This window comes from Acinonyx jubatus, chromosome C1, assembly GCF_027475565.1.
Source record: "Acinonyx jubatus isolate Ajub_Pintada_27869175 chromosome C1, VMU_Ajub_asm_v1.0, whole genome shotgun sequence".
Lineage (NCBI taxonomy): Eukaryota > Metazoa > Chordata > Mammalia > Carnivora > Felidae > Acinonyx > Acinonyx jubatus.
Window position 1 is genome coordinate 38,061,950 of NC_069381.1, and position 25,833 is coordinate 38,087,782.

General features: G+C 47.1%; 1 protein-coding gene across 3 annotated transcripts in view; it reads right to left on the reverse strand.

Annotated features, from left to right (window-relative positions):
• Nucleotides 1-25,833, reverse strand: part of LOC106973620 (BEN domain-containing protein 5) — a 1,423,832-nt gene that overhangs the window by 130,152 nt on the left and 1,267,847 nt on the right. For all 3 annotated transcript variants that reach the window (XM_027059241.2, XM_027059240.2, XM_027059242.2), the window contains exon 7: nucleotides 3,395-3,484. In XM_027059241.2, the coding sequence (XP_026915042.1) occupies nucleotides 3,395-3,484 (90 nt within the window). The remainder of the gene's footprint in view (nucleotides 1-3,394; nucleotides 3,485-25,833) is intronic.

Consider the following 25,833-nt stretch of genomic DNA (forward strand, 5'->3'; position numbering starts at 1 on the left):
CCATTTTCCAGATGTAGAAAATGACACTCCAGGATCCAGCCCTAGGCCTCAAATAGCTCACAGTTTAAAGGGAAGAAATAAATATAAATCAAATACATAACAAATCACGGCAATAAAGATGACCAGTGGGTAACCACAACAGAGGTGCAAAGCAGGGTCTGAAGGGAGTGGGAGAGGGGAGTGGGTATTTTGAACGAACCTTGGGAGATGGGAGATGTTTGCCAGGTTGCAAGGGGTGGGCAAAGGAGCAGCAGATTCAAAGGCCTGGTGATTGGAAGAAGATTGCCTGTTCAGGGTTAAATTGTGTGTGCAGGGGGTGGGGGGGATCTAATGAGGCTTGGACCAGAGAACCTGGCAGGAGCCAGATCGTGGAGGGTTGTAAATGTCATGAGAAGGAATTGGAGTTTATCTTGAGAAGGTAGAGAGAAGGTTTTAAAAGGCTCTGCCAAGGAATAAACACTGATGGAAAGCCTGTGGGACGGCACTGAGTCTATCAACTCAGCACCATCCAGATTCCTTTTTGGAAAAGCAGGCTCAACAGAGAAAGCACCTGAGATGTACTTCTCTGTGTCTCAGGCCTTGTCTGTAAAATGTGATGGTGACCCTGCCCTCTGTCTACTGCCCACAGAGGAGGTGGGCCTGGGAGCTTGGGCCCCCAGAGCTGGAAGTATTGATGGTAAGGCTACTACTATCTTTTTTACAAAACAAGGACAAAATAGTTGTATCCAATCAGCCGGGGGAACAGGTCTGCTGCCAAGTTTAGTAAGTGACAGATGGCTGTAAGTAGAGGGTCTGGTAAAACCAGGAGGGACCTCGGAGAGGTTACTGCAAGGACAGCACTGGGAGGAAAGAGGATGGAAGTGAGAAAGGCCAAGGAGTAAGCTGGAGTGACAGCAGCAGGGAGCCAAGGCACCGGCCTTGGCTCTTCTGAGTGGGTCATCTTTGGGCAATCACTTCCTCTCCCTGAAACTCTGGCTCCTGGTCTGAAAGAAAAGGGGAGGCAATCGTGCCTAATCACAGCACCGTAGACTCAATTATGAATGGGAAAAGAAGACTCATATTAATTTGCATGGTGCCTTAGAGTTTACAGAGCAGATTACCTGTGGCATCTTTGCAGACTGCCATGGGGAAGGGGGTAACATCTGTCCTGAGCGTCTGCTAAGTGCCAGGCACAGGACTGGGAGTTTGTCCATATCCATCTGACACCAGCTTCACAACAGCCTTTGCAAATGGGTACTGAAACCCTAATTATTTTACCTCTAAGGAAACTGATATCACACTGCTAGGAAGTGTGCTAGACAATTTTTGGCCCCAAGACTGTCTGATGGCAAATCACCATATATGTCCACAGCAGTCCACTGTCTCCCTCAAGTTGTATAATTTCTATGTTTTTTTTTTTTTAATATCCCTTTGACCTTTTGGTCATTTAGAGACTAAAATGAGACAAATGACTTACCTTCACCAGACCTGGGTTTGCTCATATGTAAAAATATAGTTAATATTAGTTCCCATCACATAGAAAATTTAATATAATTAAAATAAATTACATTAAATTAGCAAAATATAAATAATTAAAATAAAATAAAATACGTAAGGTGCTTAGAACAGTGCTCAGCACATATACAGTATCACATATTTTATACGTGGTATACCCACTGCACAGGTAAAAATGCAAAAGTATTGGTGAGAATGTGGGACATTACGAACTCTCACACATTGCTGGTGGCAGTATAGAGGTGTAGGTCTCAAAAATTTGGAGATATCGTTAAGTTTAAGATGCACATATCCTGTGGCCTGTCAACTGCCTTCCATGGTTATATGCCCTAGAAAAGCATTTGTGACTGATGAATGGATAAAGAAGATGTGGGATATATATATAATGGAATATTACTCAGCCATCAAAAGGAATGAAATCTTGCCATTTGCAACATGTGGATGGAGATAGAATGTATTATGCTAAGCGAAATAAGTCAGTCAGAGAAAGACAAAAACCACATGATTTCACTCATATGTGGAATTTAAGAAACAAAACAGATGAACACATGAGAAGGGGGGAGAACAGGGAGAGGAAAACAAACCATAAGAGACTCTTAACTATAGACAACAAACCAAGGGTTGATAGAGGGAGGTGGGTGGGAGATGGGCTAGTGGGTGATGGGTATAAGGAGGGCACTTGTTGGGGTGTTGTATGTAAGTGACGAATCACTGAATTCTACTCCTGAAACCAGTATTGCACAGTATGTTAACTAAAATTCAAAAAAAGACAAAAAGAAAATCATTTGCACATTTGCACAAAGCAACACACATATAAGGACATTTGTATCAGCATTGTTTGTAAGAAAAAACACTATCATCAATGGAATTGTCCATGAGAACAGACAGGTAGTTGAGGTGCAGACAGACATGGAGTGCATGGCAAAAAGAAATGAACTACAGCCACACTCACCAACATGGATATTGGGTGAACACAAGCACCAATGTACACAGAATGATACCTTTTTTTAACTTTATAAAAAGCCCCCAAACATGCAAAACTAAACCCTACATTGTTTAGGCATGCTTACATGCATAATAAAACTATTAAGAAAGACAAAGACAAGATTCAAGCTTATGGTTATCTGTGTGAGGAGGAAGGTGGAAAGCAGGACAAAGGATTTAAAAGGAATAGATAATATTCTGCTTCTAAAGCTGGTGAGTACCTGGGCATTCATTAAATTGTTATTTATATATTATTTATTGAGTATACTTATATTGCTGACCAACGAAATATATATGTATGCATGTATATATATTGTTGACTAAATATACATTTCATATGGATTAAATATTTAATAATAAATAAAAATGCAATTATAAAGAGCTATCTCTGAGACGAAAAATTGTGTCTTATTTACCTCTGATTGTCTGATACAAAGCATGCTTCCTGGCTCATAGTAGGTATTTCAAAAGTTGTTTCTTAAGTGAATGACTGAATTAATGAGTGAACAGATAGCTTCTAATCCTTACCTCCCTGCTTTACTGTACTCCTACTAACATATACATTGGCCTGGGGCCAGATTTCTTAATTTTGTAAACAAGAAAAGCCAAGCTAAGAAGTGTAGATGACTCTGTGTGGCTTATCCTCAACATAGCACATATGAAAGAATTCCATTTAGCCCTACCTATTCATCCATCCAACCATTCATCCACCCATTCTTCCACCCATACATGTAGCTAGTAAACATTTATTGAAAGAACTACTAATGGAGATCAGCTATAACCTCTTTAGAAATGAAATACATTTGCATCCAAGATAATGACTCTGCATGTGACCACACTGTCCCAGAAGCCATCACAGTGCCCCAGTCGGATGTCGGGGATAGGCACAGGATGCTCATGAGATTTTGCAACTCACCTTGGCACACAAATGAAGAGGGTGTTTCCCCTGGGTGGACTCGTCCCGTGATGAATACCACCTTCTGCTCTGCCCCTTCCCGAAGGTTGTCTGTAACATAAAAATGGAAGAAGCTTGCTTAGGGGGCACAGGGAAAGCTGAGATTACGAGTTGGTATGGGAGAGAGGGGTAGGGAATGGTCTGGGTGCTTTATAGTCATTTCTTAAATCATTGGGTTAGAATCATGCAGGCCCAGTCATTGCTGACTAATTAAATTACATCCCTGGCTACCCAATATTAAAAGGCTACACTCCTGTTCTTTGGTATAATTGATCATATCAATATTACAATCATCTGAAGACGTCATATGAGTGAAGTCAAATCCCAGATCCACTGATTATGACCCTAGCCAAGTTGTGTATCCTTTTTGAGTTTCAATTTACTAATCTATAAACATGGATAGTGATTAAATAAGCTTACATATTGCCTAGTATACAGTAAACATTCAGTAAATACTGGAGTAAAGAAAGTAGCTATTTATATCAGTAATAGTACTAGTAGCAGCTGCTATTTAATTAGCACCTTTTGAGTCATGCATATTACACACACTATTTATAGTCTTTACAGAAACATGCACAGTTAATATTCCTTTTATAGAGGCAGAAACTGATGCTCAGAGAGGTTATATAACTTGCTCAAAGTTACACAGCTAATAGGTGTGGGTCGAGCTGAGATTAGAATCCAAACCCTTGCTTGGCCTAGATGAAGTAATAGGGACCAGATTTCTCTTTCAACTTAAGCAACTGAAAAATTGCTTATATTATATTTGCAAATATACAAAACAACTGTTTTCAGACCAGAGGCAGTGCAAGACTAATATATGAACAAAGGGACATACATGAAGTGTGCCCTATGATTGCCCTGGCTCTCTGCCAGGAGGCCCATTCCAGACCAAAGAGCAAAGAAGAGTTTCCTGAGCAGACCATGGAAGTCTCACTGCAATTAAACTTCAGAGAGTTTGAAGCAAGTTTGTAGCTTGCACATTCCAGAAAAGACAGAGCTCTGTGGAAAAGGAATCCTAGAAATCTGTAAAGGCGTCCTTAAGAGTGTTTTTTTGGGTCCCAAGATGTGCATGCATATGGTCTCCACAACATCACGAGAAAGGGTCTCCATGGAATCATGAGAAAGTGATCAGGGAGAAGTGACCTGTGCAGCTCTCAGGGATCACTCAGGGATAAGAATCATTTGAGTTCCACCACCAAAGTGGTATTCCTCACTGATCATTCAGGGCATTCAGTAGAGAACCCAGAAGGAACATGTCTTAATGGTGGGACTAAACTACTCCAGATTCATTCTAACAAAATGTTTAAATCACAAAAAGACCGAACTGAACAAAAGAAATTTAACTGCCTGCCATATAAAGTGCAACTCTCTTTAAGGGAAGACAACAAAATCCAGACATGCAACAATGTACAGTTCACAATGTCCAGCATGCAATAACAATCAACAGACATGCAAAGAAGTAGGAAAATATGGCCCCAAAGCAGAGCCCAAGCTCTTGCTGCTTTTACAGAAATCTCATTTGTATAATAAAGTTTAGCTATCATGCAAAGAGATTATAAGACAAAAGCAGTAGCCAAGAGTGACATTCCCAGAAGGAAGGGGCAGGGGGTTACTTAGTCACTGGCACCAGAAGGCCAGATTGACCCAGAACGGAACCATGATCTGAAGGAAATTCAGAAATAAACATTGTGAGAAGTTGGATTAAAGAATCCTATATGTATATTAGAGGATGACCTGGAGGGAGAGGGGAGGTAGAAATAATTAACAGGCTTTTTTTTTGTTTTTGAAATGCTAGGGACAGGTTATTTTGAATGTGGTTTATGATCCCAATAGTTGCACCAACGTCAGAGACTAAAATAAAAAAACATATGTATTAACTTTATTAAGCCTGGTTCTTAATAAAGTCCCAGGCTTGGGACTTGCCTGGTGCATTGGGGTGACCAGTATGGAGGTCATTTCTTCTCTAATCCTAGGCCTCTGAGAGGCAGCAACAAATACAGTGAAGCCAAAATACATTTTTCCCCCCATCCCAACCCAAAAAATAACATTCTTGAGAACTCACTCTGTGCTCAGCTCTGTGTTTGGCACCTTTAGGAACAGACGGGAAGAGAAATTTATGGTTTATAAGAGGAGTTAGACACCTAAGTATTTCCTAGACTAAATATAGGCTCTTCCAGGAAGAAGCTGCACTTTCATGGTTATTTTTAACGTCATTCCCAGGACTCTGTGTGGAATAGGTACTCAGGAATTTGCTATTGAATTAAGGAATAAAAACACTCATACAGATCATGGCTTATCTTATTTAATCTTTATGACACCTCCATGTAGTGGACAGTATGAACCCCATTTCATAGTGAGGAACCAAGGCTCACAAAAGGAAGATCTGTGCCCAAGGTCATGTGGCTAGCAGTGGTGGAGCCGAGCCTCAGTTCCCAGCCTAGGACTCCTCTCATGACCCTGTCTCCTCCTGGATCGACCAACAGCAGTATCAGATGTCACATCTGCTGCACTTCCGTCTACAATGTACACAAGAGAGTTTGGTTTCGACCCTTTTTGCTGTGGTGGAAGTTGAGCTACTGCCTTAGTGTTTACAATTGTTTTTTCACTTACAAAACAAAAAAATGAAATGCCACCAAGACCTTTTAAAAAACACTAACACTGACCCCATCTATCCCAGCAGTCCAGAAATGATAAATAGCATTACCAAGGCCCTCAGTGAAGGCTACCTTTATGGATGTCTCCCCTGACCTGGTATCAACTCAATTGCATTCAGCATTTCTGCTGACCACAGAGAAATGCAAAATGGGCATTCTCTTTGCACACTAATTTTACTGAGCCCCTGCGTCTTCATAAAATGATAACACGGGGCTAATAAAAATCAAGCATCTCGGGTGCTAATATAAGCAAATGTTGATGCAGGCAGGTAACAAATTGCTTTGTCATTTAGGAGGCCGTAAAAGAGCATTATAATCATCTTTAGGCAAAATGGATGGGTCGCCTTTGCTTAGCTTTTAGCTTTCATTTGCAAAATCAATTTAAGGTAATGTAGCAGTTCTGAGGTGGTGTGACATGGGACACCCCCCACCCCCCACTGTCACTGAATCCCCAGACTCATGCAAAGCCAATTAAACATACTCTTGAAGGAGGCAGCTGGGATGATGAAGGAAGTATGCTTGAACAAAGCCAGGGTGGAAAAGAAGCTGAACAATGAGACCAAGAACAACCCGTAAGGGGTGATAAGTCTGAAAGTTCATTGAGGGTGACATGCTCAAGGGTACAAGGGCACACTCAAGGGGAACCAGATAGCCATTCCGGCCTCTTCAGTTAACAGAGGGAGTTTGAAGTCAAACGTGCTTTGTGTACGCACACGCATACACACTCATCCCTTTATCATTATATCCCTCTATCATCCACTATTTCTTTACTTATAAAGTTTTTATTGAACACCTATTAGGTGGCCAGGCACGAGGCATTATTATCTTCATTTTACAGAAAACCAAGGCCAAGAGACATTAAGTGACTCGTCTTAGTGCTCACGGCCCATGATTGGCAGAGTGAGGCCCCACTCAGGCAGTCTGACTTCACCTGTGTCCTTAACTTCCATGCCATTTTGCTTCTTGTGAAGGAGGACAATAATAGAAATCAGTTACAATAGCAACCAAGTAATATTTATTCAGTCCTTACTCTGTGCCAAGCACTTTACGTGCATGACCTTATTTAATTTTCATAGCAACCCAATGAAAATATTCCTACCCCTATTTTATAGATTAGGACATCAAGATCTAGAAAGGTTAAACAACTTGTCTACACCTGTGTAAGTAGCACATGTAGGGCCTGGATGAAACCAAGGTCTTTATGAATCTCAAATTTACTCTCTTAACATCTCTTGGAGATTAAATAGAGTCCTTGGGGATGATTTTTAAATGCAGTCACAGGGATGCCTGGGCGGCTCAGTCAGTTGAGTGTCTGACTCTTGATTTTGGCTCAGGTCATGGTCCCAGGGTTGTGGGATTGAGCCCCATGTCAGGCTCTATGCTGAGCATGCAGCCTGCTTGGGATTCTCTTTCTCTTTCTCTCTCTGCCCTTCCCCCATCTCAAAAAAAAAATACATCCACAAATTCTTTGTCAGTCTCCTCCCTTCAAGAAGTAGAGATAAGCCCTCTTCCATTCAGTGTGGGCTGGACAGACAGGCAGATAGGCTTGCTCTAGCAGATAGAATACCATGGAGGGGGATGGCATGTCACCTTTGACATTAGGCTATAAAAAGACTGTGGCATTCATCTTGAGTGCTCTCTCTCTCTCTGTCATCACTCACACTGAGGAATCCAGCTGCCATGACCTGACACTCAGGTAGCCCGTGGAGAGGCCCGTCTGGTGAGGGACTGAAGTACCCAGGAACAGAGGCCAGCCAAAACCACATGAGCGAGCAAGCTTGAAGAGGATCCTCTAGTCCCAGGTGACAACCAGCCCTGGCCACCAACTTCCCCCAACCTCCTGAGAGACCCTGAGCCCGGGCTGCCCAGTAGAGCTGCTCTTACACTCCTGGCCCACAGAAACTGGGAGATTATAAGTTGTTGTGGTAAGATCCTGAATTCTAGAGTAAGTTGTCAGGCAGCCATAGATAACTAATTAATCCCCCTAGAGATGGCCTAAGAAACTTTGTATCTTACCTATTGATGCCCAGCCTGAGTGAGACCAGGGCCATAACCTTGGTGTCAACATGGAGAGCCCTAACCGATCCAATCAGTTATCAGTGGATCTGTGGTTGGTGGAGGTGCTAGAAGATGCCAAGAGGCCCCAGAGAGCACTAGCTGGGCCCTCTGAGGACAAAAGTTCACATGGTCAGTTTGGTCTCTCTCTTTCTATCTTCCCTGACAGTAATTTTGACAATAACTTGTCATAGGGAGTGAGGTGTTCTGTGGAGGCGGAAGGGGTGGAGAGCTGGGAGGGGGATGTATAATGTTATAACAGGAGAAGGATTGTTTATTCCTCAGATCTACGCGTTTGTTATTTTCCTGGCTTCATGATCCCTGAAGGCCATCATAAAGTCAAGAAAATACCTTCCTACTGGTTTCCAAACCAAACTGGCTGCTGTGTTTCCTCTAACACTCCAGGGCCCAAACAGGTCCACACTACCACTAAAGCTGGAGAAAAAGAAATCCTGACACCAGTAACAGCACGGTTCGCTGGCATCTGCCTGAGGGCCTGCTCAGGGTTAGGATGGCCTGGTCACTGGTCTCCCTGTGCTGGCACCATCCTTGCTGGTCCGTCCTCCACCCAGCCACCCAAGCAGTCTTCCTGAAGTGCACATGGGAGCACACCATTCCCCAGCTTGCAAACTCATGAGCAACTCCTGGCTGTCCTCCGGGCGAGTACAGCCTCATCTGTGTGGCTCCCCTCTGGTAGCTGTTGGTGCTCACCTGTCCATCCCTTCCCCAGGCCCCAGGCTCAGCCAACTCCTGGCAGCTCCACAAGCACGAATGTTCTCTCACACCTCCACACTTGGGTACACGCTTTTCTCTCTGGGGGAAAAAAGCCAGCCCCCATCTCATCTGTCTGGCTTACTCCTACTCAGCCTTCCAGACTCTGCTCGGATGTTCCTCCTCTGAGGAGGGAGAGAGGGAACTATCATGCATCCAGGACTTCTTCTAGGCCAACCCTGGTGTTAATGTTGTGCTATATCTGATTTCCTCAGAGCAATAATTTTGATTTTCCCCTATAAAATATGGCATATTGAGGGTAATGTGAGGATATCATTCTGCTGTTGATACTGACAATAAAGAGGGAACAGGAGCTGGGAATGATAGTGAGAACATGCTCAAGGTGCAGAATTTCTTGTACATAAATTTATGAGAAAAATGGCATTTAGGAGGCATCGACAGAGCTTTTTCAGAGGCACTGGAGAACCAGTGAATTCATCTGGGTAGAGCTGAGGCTTGATGAAGGGCAAAGACATCCAGCCATGCTGACTGAGGGTGAAGCCAGAAGAAGGGGAGGTCTGGAGGAGGGAGACTGAGAAAGACACTGGTCCCTGTACTTTTTCTGTCCTCTAAGGGGGTCCCAGCCAGCTGGCTTCCCAAGCAGATGGACCAAGGCTCACATCCAGGCCCCACAGATTATGGCCCGTGAGTCCTCGGGTAAATTACTTACACATTCTGAGCCTCACTCAGTTCCCTGTGAAATGAGAGTAGTAATCCCCAGCTCACAAGAAAAACCTAAGCAAGAGACTTTAAGTCCCTGCCCTATGGCATTGCCTATAATTGCAGGTCCCATTTATTGAGAGAAAAGCCACAGGAATAGGGTTTCTCAGTACTATGGATATTTTCAGCAGGGTAACTGTTTGCATGGGGCCCTGTGCTGTGCACTGTATGATGTATCCCTAGCCCCTGCCCACTAGATGCCAGGAGCACTCCACTCCCCTGTTGTGACAATCAAAAATAGTTTCAGACATCCCCAAACGTCCAACGTCTCCTTGGAGGCAAAATAGCCCCTGGTGTGAATATTTTATAAGCTTCTATAAGAATACTCTACCTATTCAGACTGGCCTTGTCACTATCTTCCCAAGCAAACTTTTAATCTCTTAGATTTTCTTTTCCCCAACTCCTCCCAAAAGCCTTCCCAGATATCTCCAGACTGTAGTGCCCTCACCCTCCTGTCTCTGACTTCACAGAGTTCATCTGGATCCCCTCATCTGGCCATAAATCATTGGCTGCCTTGCATAGCAGGATCAAAAGTCACATCTCAGATGTGGTATATCAGGCAGAGGTATGCAATGGACCTTCAGGAACAGGCTGATGGCAGGAGGGCTCTCCCTGCCACCATCTGTCTTGTTCCTAGCACCCTCCAAGCACCTCCAGAAAACAGACCCAGAGCTGCCCACTCTGAATTCCTGCTGAGGTGGGGTCTCCTGGGAAACAGAAGGGAAGGCTCTGAGACTGCCTCTAGGAGCTTTACTGGGAATTACTCTCGGGAACACTTGTGAGAGGTGGGAGTTATGCAGGATTGAGGCGATCTCTAAGGTGACTTCAATCAATCCCATGGGGAGCTCTGGGCCAGGAGGGCCCTGCGCGGTTGTTCCAGGAGGCAATGGGGCAGGCTCTGTCTCGCACTGACTGGATACTGGATGCAAGTTGTCTCCAGGGCAGGGCTGGGACCTCAGGCAAGGCAGTGTCCTTTGGCTGAGTGCAAGTTCCAGGGAGGAAATCAGCTGTGAGCTGTCAGCCCCCACCACTCCTGGAAAGGGAGGGAATTGGCCCTGAAGGGGAGCGGGCAGGGTGGTACCCACACTGTCTACTACACCAGCCTTTAGCTGAAGCAGCTGAAGAGAACAGGGCAGACCTTAGGCCAAAAAAAAAAAAAAAAAAAAAACCAGGAAGGCTGAGGACGAAGGGCTGTTTAGTGCAATTCCATACACAAGTTCTAACACTGATCAAATGCCAAACTTGGGGCTGGACCCTGAGGACATGGAGAGGAACCAGATGCTGTCCCTGCCATCTGGGAGTTCAAAGACTAATGGAGAAGAAAAGCTCAAGCCTGGCTTTGCAGTTATAAACTTGAATCCTAGAGTCAAGCAGGTGGGTTAAACCCAAGCCCTGCTGCAAATGGCACTGAGCTCTGAGATCATTCATTTCCTCATCTGCAAAATGAGGATAATGATATTGACAAGGGATCTTGTGAGAATTTACTGAGATAATGCATTGGATTTATGCACATGACCTGATGCATAGTACATACTTAAAAAATGGTAACTTACAAATGCTTAGAGGTCACTTGGTCCAGCTACTTGATCTTACAGATGCAGAAACTGAGGTCACTAGACTGTAAGCAACACTGGAGCCAAACTTTGTCTTTTTCACAATTTGTCTTCCAACGGCCTCTCACACAGAAGGTGCTCAATAAATGCTGGTGGAATAGTTGTAGAGTACTTGTTGCCCTTTGGTTGAATGAGCTTATGAGGCTAGAACTGAGTGCTCAGGCTTTCCCCAACAGGTGCTCTGCCTTTCATCTCTCCCAGCCTCCAGAAATTCCTCCCCAGATTCAGGTTGCAGCTTATTAGCAAATGCAAATTGAATTACGCTGTGCCCTTTTGCAACAAGGACAACAAAAACAGTTTCCCCAGGAAAAGAGGGCGAGAAGAGGTGAAAGCTGGGATGAAAGTCGAAGACAATACATTCTAATCAAACTTGATAAATATGTAAATTAGAGCAGCTAAACAGTTGGCTTTGACAAATGACTTGTCGGTAATGGATTTTTCCACAGCTAAGGCGAGAGTTCAGCCAGCCCGCTACTTTCCAGGCCGGCTGCAGCGGGCTGATGGGGCTGATGGGGCTGATGGGGCTGATGGGGCTGATGAGGCAGGCACCGGGATGCTAGGAGGTGGAGCAGAGAGCTAATGCTTCCTTTGATGCCATTTGTTGAGCACCTGCTGGCTGCTGGGCATAGTCTTCGAGGGGGAAAAAATCTCCTCGATGAAGAAGCCTAAGGAAAGCCAGGGAAGGTCCAGACTCCCCAGACTCCAAAGCCTTGTGTCCTGAGGGGCCAAAGCAACCAGCTGTTGAAGAACATAAACTCAGGGTCTCCAGTGGTTCTATTGCCGCCTAGTGGTCTCACCAACTCAAAAGCTAGTGCCTTTCAGTTTTTTCTCCCCCCACAGGACCTGACACAGTGATGTTCAGAAAAGAGATTTCCTTAGCTTGCTACATAGCTCCAAACAGACCCCTTCAAATACCCACTCTCATGTCTGTTTTTCCATCTGCAAATTAGCTGCTGGATATTCCCAGATATGGAATATAAGATAAAAAATTAGGTGTTGGATATTCCCAGATATGGAACACAAAGGGAAAAAAAAAAGCTGTTGGAGGCAGCTCAGCTGAAGGCCCAGATAGCATGCAGTAGAAAGGAGCCCTGGATCGCAGATTCTCTGAAAAATGCAAGACCATTGTCATTTCATTGTAAGCATGAAACGTGTGTGTGTGGAGGGGAGGAGGGTATTAGCAATAGATAGCCAGAATAATTGCTATGAAATTGATGATTCTAGCAGGTTTTTAAACAATAGGTGAGAGGTGGTTACAAAGGAACAGGTTTTGAGCAGTTTCTGTGTGCCAAGCACTTTTCATACATTATGATCCAGGTCTCACCAGACTTGGGAAAATGGTTTTGTTTTCCTCTTATCACAGATAAGAAATCTGAGGTTACGTGCATTGCCCAGGGCCACCCTTGCCAACAAGCAAGAGTCACAGGTGGAATTTGAATCTGGTCTTTCTATCTCCTGAGACCAGTCTTTCTTCTGACACCTCCAAAGGGAATAGTTCATTCCTGAGTTATACCAGATAAAAGACGTTGTTTTGTGTGTGCAGGCATGCAGGCCCATGCATAGATCTGCCTTGACTCAAACTCCTACAAATTCCTGAGTTTTTTTGTACAAAGTTATCAGAACTGAGGTACAAACAGAAATTCAAGTTGAATGGTTTGCAGGCTTGGAAAGACACTATTAATACAATTTCCCCAAACAGAGAACCAATATTTATGAGTGCTCGAAGTGCTCCAGGAAAAGAGTTTCCTGGTAGGGCTGAGAGTAATGTGATCCACACCCAGGGCTGAAGATCCGTCTTGCCCAGCGCTGGAGGAATTCAGATTTGAAGAGTGTTCTTTCCTTCCTATTGAGATCTTCATTGACTTGTATAAAAATACCACTTTCAATCTCAAATCCCCACTGGCATCTTTATATAAGCACTGAAAATGCTACTGGGCTTTGGAGATTTCATTTAATGAAGGAAAAGTATTTCTATTAAAGAGTGTAATTTTTTTTTCTCTCTCAACACAACATCTTCAGAGGAGCCAGGGAAGCTGGATTGTTCCGGGCTCTGAGAAAACGAACGAACCCACGCCTCACCCATGACGTGGTTACACAGACTATGAAATGGCAACAGCCAAGGAAGGCAAGGAAGGGTGGGTAATGAGGAAAAAGAAGAGTGATTATAATAGATAAACTCCCACATGCCCATGACTTTACAGTTTAGGAAGCACTCTGTCTCTCACTAGGAGGGAGAGTTGTCACCACTCAAACTCAGTCCCCCATCTGTATGGTCTGAACAGTGGCCCCCTGCCCCTCGTGGGCCCTGTAATCCCTTCTCAGGCACACGACCCCACTCTCCTGCTTCGGGTCCTGCAGTGGCTCCCTGTATGCTAGAAGCAAACCCAGCTACTCACTCCCATCCCCCACCTCTTACCCCTCCCTCACTGCTCATCATGCTTGCTTCCACACTGGGGTTCTTTCCAGTTTCTCTGCCTGGTCTAGGTGGGCGGGGTGGGGGGGGGCTCCCCTGGGTTCTACGGGGCTGGCTCCTTATTGCTTAAGTCTCTTCCAACAAGGACAGTCGCTCCGAGGCAGCAGGAACTTTGTCTTAAGTGCTATGGACCCAGGCCTAAAGTGGCACCTGGCAGACACACGTGCTGATGGCCTATTGGTCGAGTCAGTAAGTACAGCTAACTGGCATTGAGTGATGTGTGTTGGGGAAGGGGAGGACCCCAGGAATAAGACTGAAGATGTGGTTGAGGTCAGCAAATTACCCAAGGTCATACAGCTGGTAATGGGTGAGAACAGAACGGATCCCTGTAGGATGAATGTTAAAACCTGTGTTCATTCTGCCTCCTTGGAGCTCCTCCAGGCTCTCACAGAGGGGCCACCGGGTGCAAGGGGGTGAGGGGCACTTACGGCTGTGCCACTCACCAGCTGTGTGGTCTTGGGAAGGTCCATACGTGTCTGGATGCCTTGGTCTCCTCATCCATAAAAGGGGAATGATTTTGAGTAGTCCTGAGGACTAAATGAGTTCAAATAAAGCACCAGTAGTAATAGTGCTTGTCACAGGATAAGCCCTCGACTACACGTGTGTTATTCTTAGTCATTCAACAGATAACTTCTTGGGCTGCCCGCCACCCCCTTGCCCTGTGGAGCCTTCTGCATCCCCAGGCAGTCAGGCGCCCTCTGCTCTTTTTCCTCCTCACCCCTTCCACCGTGACAGCAATTGCCCATCTCTATGATAGTAATTTGTTTCACTCTCAGGGCCTGCCTTTCCTCTCTGGACACTCGGAGCTTTTTGGGGGCAGAAGCCCTGTTCTGTTCATCTCTTCCTGGCACTCATTTCCTTTGCTGGAGACAGAGAAGGGCATTTTGACATGGTTGTTTTGATGCAAAAAGTTGCAAAATGGTCGCATCAAAATGTAAAATGCTTTTGAAAATTAGCAGGTATTGTGTGAAGTCACTCCCCAACACCCTGCCCCACGCATGTCTGACCTGCACTCTCCTTCCCTCCTACTGGCTCCCTACTGCCCCTGCTCCCCTCATCGCCAGCCTGGACCTGGAGCCCACCCAAGCCTAATCTCTCCCCTCCCTACCTCCCCTAAGCCCCCTCAGAAGTCTTACCAGGGAGGGGGAAGTTTGGGGGCCAAGGGGAGGTAGCCTGAAATGTCTCCTTGGCACATTATCTGGTAACGTTTTTTAAAAAGGCTGAAGGTGTAATGGTTTGTGTCCTTGGCTGTGTCAAAATGTCCCCATATCAAAATGGCTGGTGTCAGAGGAACTACTTCAACATGGCTGAAACAAAAGGACTGTGTCAAAACGGTATGAACTCTGCAAAGGAGCCACCTGGCGTGTACCGGTCCTTGAGAATGGATTTAAAAACATACACCATTGTCAGTGGCTTAACAAAAAATCAGCTACACTTAACACCAACTCTCCTTGTGGTAATTCCTTTTTGATCCACTGAGGATGTTTCCACCACTATAAGGATCAGAGAAGTTAAGGATGCTGCCTGAATTCACACAGCAGGCTGCAGAACACAGATGCTTAGAACTGAGTATGGTCTAATTAACCTCCCCCAGTTTACAGGCAAGTCACCAAGAGAGAAAGTGACTTGGATTTTCACGTGTTGGACCTGGAACATGTGATCAGCTCTTGGATAACCTCTCTACCCTATGCACTGGATTCTGGATCGCAGCATCACTACTGGTTCCAGGCACACTCTCAACAGAATGGAACAGCCGCTGACAAAGCTTAGCTAAAGCTCTAACTGCTAAAGTCCTAGGCATGCCACTTGAAAATTGGATTGGGCAAGTTCTCAGTAAAAGAAACTTTAGTGTCCAACCAGGCAGGTTGTCAATATCCCATTAGCCAGGCAGCCTACTGGAGCAGGAAGGCCTCTTGGTGGCCCCGGTACATATTGGGGAAGGAGGACTTCTGCTGTGTGGGGCACACTCACAGAGCTATTTGCATCTATATCCACAATTGGTATTTCTGTCATCTGCTGAAGAAATAAACCTCTGGTTACCTGAGTTAGGAAATGATCTATCCCTACTATCTTTTTTTAATGTTTATTTATTTCTGAGAGAGAGAGAGAGACGGAGAGGGAGAGAGAGAGAGAGAGAGAGAGAGAGAGAGAAAGAATGAGCAGGGTATGGGCAGAGAAAGAGGGAGACAGAATCCCAATCATGCAGGTCTTGAACTCACTTGCCATGAGATCATGACCTGAGCCAGATCCAAGAGTCGGACGGACGCTTAACAGACTGGGCCACCCAGGTGCCCTATCCCCACTGTCTTAATGGCTTCATGGCTTAGACTGAATGGAGTCTAGCTTGAGTAAAATAAATTATAAAAACTTAATTTACAAGAACATATTTCCAGAGGGTGTGTTTACAGAGTGGTGTTATCCTTGGCTAAGGCTTCTAGGATAAACCTGGACCCTTGATAGAAATTCTGCCTCGGATTATCCCTGGGGCACATGGACTGGAGCCAGGCCAACCTGGGTTTTAAGCTGTGTGACTGAGGTAAGCTGCTGAACCGCGGTTCACTCAGAGGCTGAGGAGAGGGATGTAAATTATAGGGACCCACAAAGGTAGCCCCTGGTATTGCTGGTTTCAGAAGCCACAGGCCCATCGTGGGCCAGACGGTTGCATCTAGGAAGGCGCTGGGGCCTGAAGGGTCAGGCACGTGTGGGCTGAGAGCTGAGAAGCGGTCTCACATAATGGTTGCAAGCAGGGGCTCAGGCACCAGAGCAGTGACCCCACTGCCATCTGGGTATGTGACCTTGGGCAAGCTACTTCACTCTGTGCCTCCCTCAGCCTTCTTGTCTGTAAAATGGGGGTCATAGTGGACTATCTCATAGTCGCACCCTGAAGAGTAAAAAGTTGGTCATTTGTAAAGCACTTAGTGCAGTATCTGGCACCCAGTGAATCTTATATCGATGTGCGCTTGCTGAATAAAGTAAGTACTGATTAATGATACCCATTCAGGTGCCCAGGTCTGCAGAGGGAGATGTTCATCTTGGGATCCTCCTCTGTGACAGGCACCTATGGATAATTATTTGATACTTCTCTCCAGATACATAGGCAAGAAACACATTTTATACTCTGGTTCTCTTCCCTGACTGCATATTAAAACCACCTGGGGAGCTTTTTAGAAATACTGCTGCCCAACTCTCCTGCTCCAGCCAAGGTTCTGGGGACAGAGTTCAGAGCAAATTATTCTTCTAATGTGCAGTCGCAAGCAAGAAGCACTGGTCCAGCGTGAGATCCAGCGTGGGCCAGGTCTGGCTCTCTGTCTTACTACATCATCAGTCTCTCAGATGGCCTCGCAGCCCCTCAAGTCCTAAAATACTGTAATCCAGGAAATCTGGAGGACTCAGGAGGTGGCTTAGGATGGCCCTGATCAAACTACATTAGTCATAACAACAAGGAGAAGGTATGGGAGTGAGTGGACAAGGAACTATGCATAGATCAAGCAGATAATTTCTCACAGACACCGTCCCTTCCTGGGAACAGGACAAGATTACTAAGATAATAGAGGTGTGTGTGGCTCCTCTGGAACTTCCAAAGCTAAGAGCAAACAGACTGGATTTATAGCAGAAACGGAGTCCACATGCCTGAGAAGGAGGAAAGGCCTTTTTCCAAGGACAAAGGAGGAAGATTAATACATTTGCAGTTGGGGGACATAGAGGGCCCCAGGTACATGCATGCCAGGATACTGAAGCAGGTTCCTGGACACTAGAAGAGAAAAAGGGAAATCATGGTAGCTGAGCATCTGGTCTATGCAGGCCCCAGGGGGCACACTGTGTATCTAATCTCATTCCTTCCTGGAACCTCCTGGAGAGCAGATGTTCTGATCTCCATCCCATAGACCCACAGGTGGTGAGCAGCTGTGCCAGGATCCAATCCAGCTCGCTCTGATTCCAGAACCCCATGCTCTTTCCCCCATGGCTCAGTGCCTCACTTATCCAGAGTTCCCTGTTCACATAACCTCACACACCCAGAACACACAAAGAGCCCAGAAGGAAGCATAAAAGAGTTGAGAATGACCCAAATCCAGACCCAGAGTCCCCACATTAAAGATACAGTTGAGTTTCAGGAGAGCTTATTTGGGACACTGGGGTGACAGGGAGAGAAATCTCACTTTCTGGAGCAAAGTGGGAGTTCTCTAAAACTAGTCTGTAAGCACAGAGTAATACAGGCTGGGAACTGGCAAGGTCACCATGAGGAGACTGAGGACCTCCCAAGACACAGTTTTCGACTGCCTGACCCTACGAACACATCTGAGGGAAGCAGGGGGCAATTGGCAGTGAGCTGATGCCTTTGAGGAGCTCTGACAGGGCTGCGACAGGCCTTGCCTGTCTCTGTATGGGGAGAGGGCAGCTCGACAGCCCTGAGACAAGGGGCCTGCTCACTGGGAGTGACCCCGTGGTAGGGGTGACCACACTGGGTGGCCGCAGCCATGGGGCCCACCCTTACCCACCCCTGAGACCCTTCCCTCTCACCTCTCCACTGTACTTACTCAGCTGCCTCGTTGCTGTTACCCAGCTTCCCCCCGGCTCTCCCTTGTCCATGCTATTTGTCCCTTGTCCCAACCTGTGAGGAGGGCCAGGACTCTCACTAAGGACCAAACTGGCTCCACAGCCCCCATCTCTTCACTCAGCAGTCTGAGGGGAAAACAACACCCATCAGAAAAGTGCCGTTCCTTTCCACTCTCACATCTTATGCTGACCATGTGCGATCACTGAGCCCTCAGGACGACGAGACATTGCAGTCACGGGGCTGCTTCCCAGAAACTTACCATCTAGTACCCAGCTAACATTACAAAAATGGAAAGCGAGTTTGCTCGGGAGTCCTGGGAGCTGAGTAGAGTACACTCCAGCAGTGTGGAGAGTTCGAGAAAGGTGGGTGCTGGTGCTGGATCCGAGAGGTGCTCCCAGACAGCAGGTGCCCAGCTGCACAGCCAGTGTCGTGTGCCCAGAGCTTCCACCAACCCAGCTCCCTTGTTTTGGTCAAGTTCAGCCTGGCTGTGCGCTGACTCAGGGCTGGGCTGGGATCTTTCTCTCTTCCCCCACCCCACCCCCTTGCTGGCTCGGATAGACAAGTGAAGGTCCCGCATACCAGAGTCTGCACCTTGTCCTCGCTGGCAGCTGGCACATAGTAGGTGTTCTGTATGCAGATGCTGAGGTGAACAGGACCAGCCACCCTTTGCTCTTTAAGGCCATGTCCTCATTAGCACCCATGTGATAAACCTGACTTCCCGGGAAAAGCCGGGCTTGCTTTCCAATGGTGCCAATGTGTCAATAACAAGGTGGCAAATGTCTGTGTTCCCATCTTCAAGAAAGGCCATATTCTCCAATCCCGAGTCCCCACAGTGTCCTTTCCAAACCCTTCTCCTTAATGCCAGGTGGAGGAGTTCCAGACAGCTATTTGCATTTTCAATTCTAGAAACCGTTAATATTTTAAAGCTGCTGGCACCACGGTTTATTAACATATTTACGTGTCCTACCTGCTACTGGTAAAGGGAAATTTTGTATTTGAGAAATATTCAAACATGGGATAAATTCCCAACTTTTGTTCAAATTCTGCTTTCAAATCCCTTCTCTCAGGACCTCACAGGGCAGTGGGGGAGACCATGTGAAAGCGGACACAGAATTCTGGACGACCGCTGTGTGGACTGAGGGAAGCACACACGACCGGAGCCAGAAAAGCTCTTGGCACATGCTGCAGGGGCAAGTCAGACCTCAGAGGAGGACTTCAGATTCCAGGGGAACATTTTTGTAGAGAGTGGAAAGAACAGGAGAGAATCGGAAGGGCTCTGCTTAGATGCAGCCCTGTTAATGACTTTTAGTTGTATGGGAAGTAGGTTGAGGTTAAGCTCAAGGGTCTTTGTGTCAGGCCTGAGTTCAAATCCCGGTTGTGACACCACTTGCTGTGTGGCGATCATCATAATTAACATTTTTTGTGCCCTTTCTGGGTGTCAGGGAGAGGGCAGGCTTTGCAGGCTGGCTCAAGGCAAGCGGGATCACGGGGTGGGGGGGTCTGACCCTGCCTGGCTTCCCACCCTCGCACCGTACCCCAGCCCTCACCAGTGTGGGCGGGTTCCCTTAATGCTCACAGCCACGCTGCCTTAACTCCTGTCACCCCCCTTTCACAGCACAAGAGACCAAGAACCAGAGAGGTTAAGTCATGTGCTCCAGGTCACACAGTTGGCCAGCTAGGATTTGATCCCTGAATTTGGGGGTGATGAAACACTGAGCGCCTCCTCCGTGTACTCTAGTGGTGGGTGTGAGGGCAAAGTGGGTGGCCGTGCAGCGCTGGCAGAATTTGGGCACTCGGGAAGGCAGCTGCTGTGGGTGCTACTGCCTTCCAAAGCCTGGCTCATTAATCTCTCCATCACTGGCCCCTGATGTCTCTGGCCAGAGGCCCCGTGCCTCTCTGACTCAAAGCCCCTGCACCACTGCCAGCCTCCGTGTGTCCCGCCTCTCCTGTGCCGCTGTCACCTCCCCCTTTCTGTTCACTCCCAGTGCCTCGCACTGTTCCTGGCACCCCGTAAGGCTGCAGTCAGGTTTGCTAAATGGATTGAAAGAAAACAATATTAGCCACACCGGTTCCCAGAAGAAAATGCTTGCCAAAGATCTTTAGCCTGGACGCATCAATATCAAAATGACACAGCTATAATTTGCTTTCAGATTCAGACTGGGAAGGTGAACTTTGACCCTGTCAAAAAATGAGAACAAATTAAATTGAAACACAAAGTCATTTCCGTTGTTCCAAGGCTCTGGATTTCTAATTAATGTGCAGCATACCTCTGAGGGCTGCAAGGGGGTCTGTGAGGTGGCGTCAGCTACCTTGCAAACTGAGCAGGGCTCAGGAGAGCAAGCGCCTTTCGTTCATTTGTTTGTTTATCTTCTGGATGTATTGTGCTTCTCGTGGTATATAGGTCTATAGACGAGAGCTGTCCCAGGCGATGAGAAAAAAAATCATTGCTAGAAGCTGACCTTGTGCAAAAGAACACATAACAAAACGGCCCTCAACACGATCACTCACCTGCCCTGTCCCGGAGGGGAAGTCAGAAATGCCAGACGGATCAACAGCAGCCGCCCTGCCCCAGCTGAGAGGGGAGGCCCCTTGTGGGGAGGCAGAGGGCAGAGGTATCTGTCCCCACCCTCCCGGGCAGCCACTACGTCACTCAGAGTCTTGGGAAGGCAGGATGCCGAGACAGTGGTGAATGACAGAGACTCACTCAGGCAACAGGGGGGCAATCAGCAGTTACAGGCTGGGAAAGGAACCTGACTTTGAACAGAAGGCGGCAGTGCAGGCTGGGCAGAGGTTTTCCAGGAGGTGGCCCTCACTCCTGCTTGGGGAAGGGAGGGACGGGGTAGTGTTCTTCAACCCACTGAATCCCAAACCTGCAAGAGGGAGAATCACCTGGTGCCCTTGTTGGAATCACAGGTTCCTGGACCCTACTCTAGACTCATTGAATTAGAATCTGCAACAAAGTGTCCAAATCTCTCTATGTTTTTTAACTAGTGCCCTGGATGCTTCTTATGAAGTTACTGGAGCACTGACACTTTCCTTTGGAGCCCTTGGAATACTGTCTGGCCTTGGAGAAGTCACGTTCCTTCTCTGAGCTTCCATTTCCACGTCTGTACAATGGGGATGGGAATCCCTGCCTCTCAAGGCTGTACTGTATCTAAGGAAGAACAAGGTGAGTATGTCAGGGGTGTAGATAGTGCCTAGCACTCAGAGGACACATGCAGTGTGTGAAATCCTCCCTTGTATGTGTGAGAAGGCTGCTGTCCTCCAAGCCAGTGTCCCCAGTGGTGCCTAGAGTCCCTCTTCCTGTTCTCTAGTTTTTGACTCACAGCCACTGAGCCTCAGCCTCCCTTGTCCCTGCCCCCCAGGGGCACTGTCGAGTTCCTGCCCCATCCAAGGAGCCAGTGCCACAGGGCTCCAGAGCATTCAGCAGTGCAGGATGTCAGGACACAGGTTTCCTCAGGGAAAGCTCTGCGAGGGAGGCTGGGGTGGAGGTGACCTCCCAAATCTTTGACACAATCAGCCCGGGCTGACAACTGATCTTCCAGATTTCCACTCCCCACCTCCAGGGCTCCAGATAATCTCAAAACAGTAGGCCCAGTCTGGGAACAGGCACTCTCAGTTCTGAGTGGGGCCTCAAGGGGAGAGTTCCTTCCCTGCTCATGCAAGTCTGTAAGAGATAGGGTTAACTGTGTGAAGAGATGTAGGCCACAAGGGTGTGTGCGAGCTGAATTATGTCCAGAATTCGTATGGTGGAGTCCTCATTCCCGGGACCTCAGAATGTGACTGTATTTGGAGTCAGGGTCTTCAAGGAGGAAGTGAAGACACAATGAGGTCTTATGAGTGGGCCGTAATACAAAGTGACGGGTGTTTCTTATAGGAAGAGGAGATTAAGACACAACCCTGCTCAGAGGGAAGACCACACAAGGACAGAGTGAAGGCGGCCATCCACAAGCCCAGTAAAGAGGCCTCAGAGAAGCCGCCTTGCAGGCATCCCAAGCTCACATCTCAGGACCGCCATGTGTGACTATGACAGAAGGTTTGGTGCAGCCTCTTTCCCTTGGCTCTTTGACCCTGACTTTGGGAAAAGACTGCCTCAGTTTTCCTCATCTGTGGAAGAGGAAAATAGTATGTTTGACTCACAGGTTGTTAACGCAGGCATGTCTCCAAGAAGATAACAGGATGATGACCCTGGCATTTACTGAGTATATATGACACATGCTATCTCCCTTCCCTGTTCAGCTGTGCAAAGTTGGACCTGGCCAGTAACCCTTCTGAAACTCGGTTTTATCACATAGGAAATGGGCATCACAACCTTTGGCCACGTCATTCAACAGAGCTGCTGGGAAACCCAGCAAGGCAACACATGTGACAGGTTCGAGAAAGTACAAAGCGCCTTGCTGATGGGGGAACCATTACTTCCAGGCAAAGCGATGTCATCTTCCCCAAGGGATGCTGTTAAACTGAGACCTAAAGTACAGAGCACTAGAAAGAGCAGTTTCGACACACAGGCTGTGGGTCCAAGTCCCAGCTCTGCCATTTCAGTGAAACCATGGTCACGTCACTCAGCTTCAGTATCCTGCCTACAAAAGAGGAATGGGGACACCTCTGACAGAAGAGGCGAATACTTTCCATGCAGGCATCCCACCAAGTCCCAAATGATTCCATGCACTGCTCCAGCTCACCAAGTTTTCCCTCCTGCCCCCGCCTTCCCCATGGCTTCGTGTGAAGTCATGCCAGAGGACTCACTCCAAGGTCTGAGAGCTCTATTTCTTTCCCATCAGAGTCCCATTCTGATACAGACACCATGCCCTTCTAAGAATCTGACAGAGAGGACCAGGACACGGGCCCCCTCAGCCTTCAATTAGGGTCATAGGAGGCTGGGAGCCCAGTGTCCTATAGCTCACAATGTGCAATCCATGTGTGGCCTCCTTCTAAATCACAGTGGACTTCTGGCTTCTCCCCACCATCCAAGCTGACTCACAATCAGGACAAGAAGAAGTATTGGGGATGAGGCAAAAAGCACAACAATAAGGCTGTTAAAAAAAAAAAATCTCTTTCCAGCAACACTCATCCAGGGAAGGGTGTGTGCCACGCTGGGCCTCACAGAGAGGCTGGAGAGGGCCGGATCTGCTGTCCCTGAGGGCCTACATAATTCTAGGTCATCTGGCTCTACAAATAAGTAAAAACATTAAGCTGTCACTTGAACCACTGCTCAGAGGGTGAGGTCAGAGTTTATTGATGAGCCATTGAGCATTAGCTCTGTAACTGCATACAGTCAACAGCTGATTTACCAAAACCACACTGGATGTAACTATTTTACATGGGGGAGGGTGGATGAGGAAGATGGTCTAATCCATCCTTCCAGTTTTGAGGCAACATTTTGAAAATTGAGTAAGTAAGCACTCATTGGAAGTCATGTGACTTTCTGTAGTGCCCCCAGAAAATGTGCCCAGAGAAAAATCATTTCTCTGGCTCTGTAGGCACTCAAGAATCTGGCTGCCTAGACCACTAGGTGGGCAGTTTCAGAGACCTAGTCTCCATATCCTGAATGGGATTAGTGATGGGGAAGATTGTCTTTCTCTGCCAAAGGGTTGCCATTATGACTATAGTTGAAGACTCATAGGTTGTGTCCAGTATGTGTGGATGACTGCAAAGTGCTCTCAGACCTCATGGATCCCTTACTGGGGTTGGCTCCTGCTACCGGGCCAAGTCTGTGTGGGTCTAGACACTGATCAGGAGAAGACTTGCCAGGAGACCTACATCAGTGAATAGTCCAAAGTGGAAGGGAGAGAAGAGGAAAGGAAGGCAAAGTCAAAGAAAGAATTGAAGCACTTGCCTGCCCATGGCCTCAGGCTGAGTTCTGACCCCAGACGCAGCTGATACCAGGGCTGACTTTTGACTTGGACATCAGACTAAGCTTTCCTTCAACTGTGGTTTGTAACATAAGTGGTTGATAATATGAGGATCAAGTGGGGTTCAGGGAAATACCCTGCTTATTTGGCTCTCCATTGGTCCTGGAGGAAGGAGCAAGCAAGTACCTTAACTCAAGTAGCACTTAAGCCTAGCATTGCAAAAAGTCAGCATCTATCTAATAGCTTCAAGATGGCAGCCCAAAAGGCCATCAGATGCCACAGCTAATCAAAGAACAGAGATTTCTTTGTGCTTATAAAACAACAGCTATCAGAAAAGGACCTTGGGGAATTTGTCAATTGACAAAATAAGGAAAAGAGAGAATCTAAGAACAACTGCTTCAGTGTTAGAGTATAGGGAACCTAAGTGGGACAGAATCAATATAGACTTCTTTCTGAATGTTCTCTCAGTAGAAGCCTGGTATGGTAGAAGACATAGGGAATCAGGGGACCCGGTTCATGTCCTGCCTTCATTCCTGGTGTACATGAAAACACTGTGTGTGAGGAGTTCTGAATGCAAAGGCCTACTGAGGCCGGGTAGGTTCACAGATGATTTAAGCAGACATGTGCAGATGGGCTATGGGAGAGCCCACGATGCATGCCCTATCTAAAGGGGACAGCCGTCCTCAGCAACTGCCAGTCATTGCAGTGTAGGAATTAGGCCCCAAGTTCTATGATCCTTTCATATAATTTTTCAAGAGATACTGGGGATCTTGAGTTTTATGTGAAATTTCTAACTCATGCAAACTAGTTTTTCTTTTACTTTAAAGCAAAAAAAAAAAAAAAAAAAAAGTCCATGGGCTTGGTATACTTTTCTGTCCTTAGCCATGGAGCCCTGAAAACCTTAAGGAGCTGGTTTTACTATTTCATCTGTCTGTAACTCACTCTTTGGGTCTGACTTCCTACCTTGAATATGAGAGGAGAGGGAAAGAACTTTTACCAGGATATTCCTGCCTGCAAAATTCTGGGAGTCTATGACTCCCAAACCCATCATCTCCCAGCCTTGTCAGAACAAGATGCCACAGGCTGCTCCATGTGGGCAGGAGGGCTCATCATCCACCCCTTGCAACCACAAGGAGTAGAAAACTAATAGCACTTACTGCTGGGGTACAAAGAACCCCATGGTCTATGACATAGGGTGGGGACTTGCTAGCATGCACCGTCTGGTCGGCATGGCCTCCAGAGACACCAAGCTTTGCCACCAAAGGGTTACTTGACCTTGATAGAGTCATCTCCACTCTCTGAGCTACAGTATCTTCATCTAGCTATACAACCACCTCAGCCACCTCTGAGGACCTCGTCAATGCTCAGGCTCTGCTCCAAGGCCACCCTGAATGACTGTGCATAAGGACGGAGGACAGCCCCTCATTGCCTACAGTTGGCAAGCTCACGTGTGTGTGTGTGTGTGTGTGTGTGTGTGTGTGTGTGCGTGCACTCCCAGCAGGCTTGGCTGGGAGTCATGTCAGCATTAGACAGTACTCAGGGGCACGGGGAGAGAGGGTGGTTGGAACTCATGGGGGTCCAACAGAGAGGGGACAGGGAAATGTGGGTCATGGAGGGAAGATCAGGGAGGAATCAAGTGAGGAGCAGATAGAGGTCAGGAGACCCCCAGGGAGAGGGAGACAGACACATGGGCAGATGCAGCCA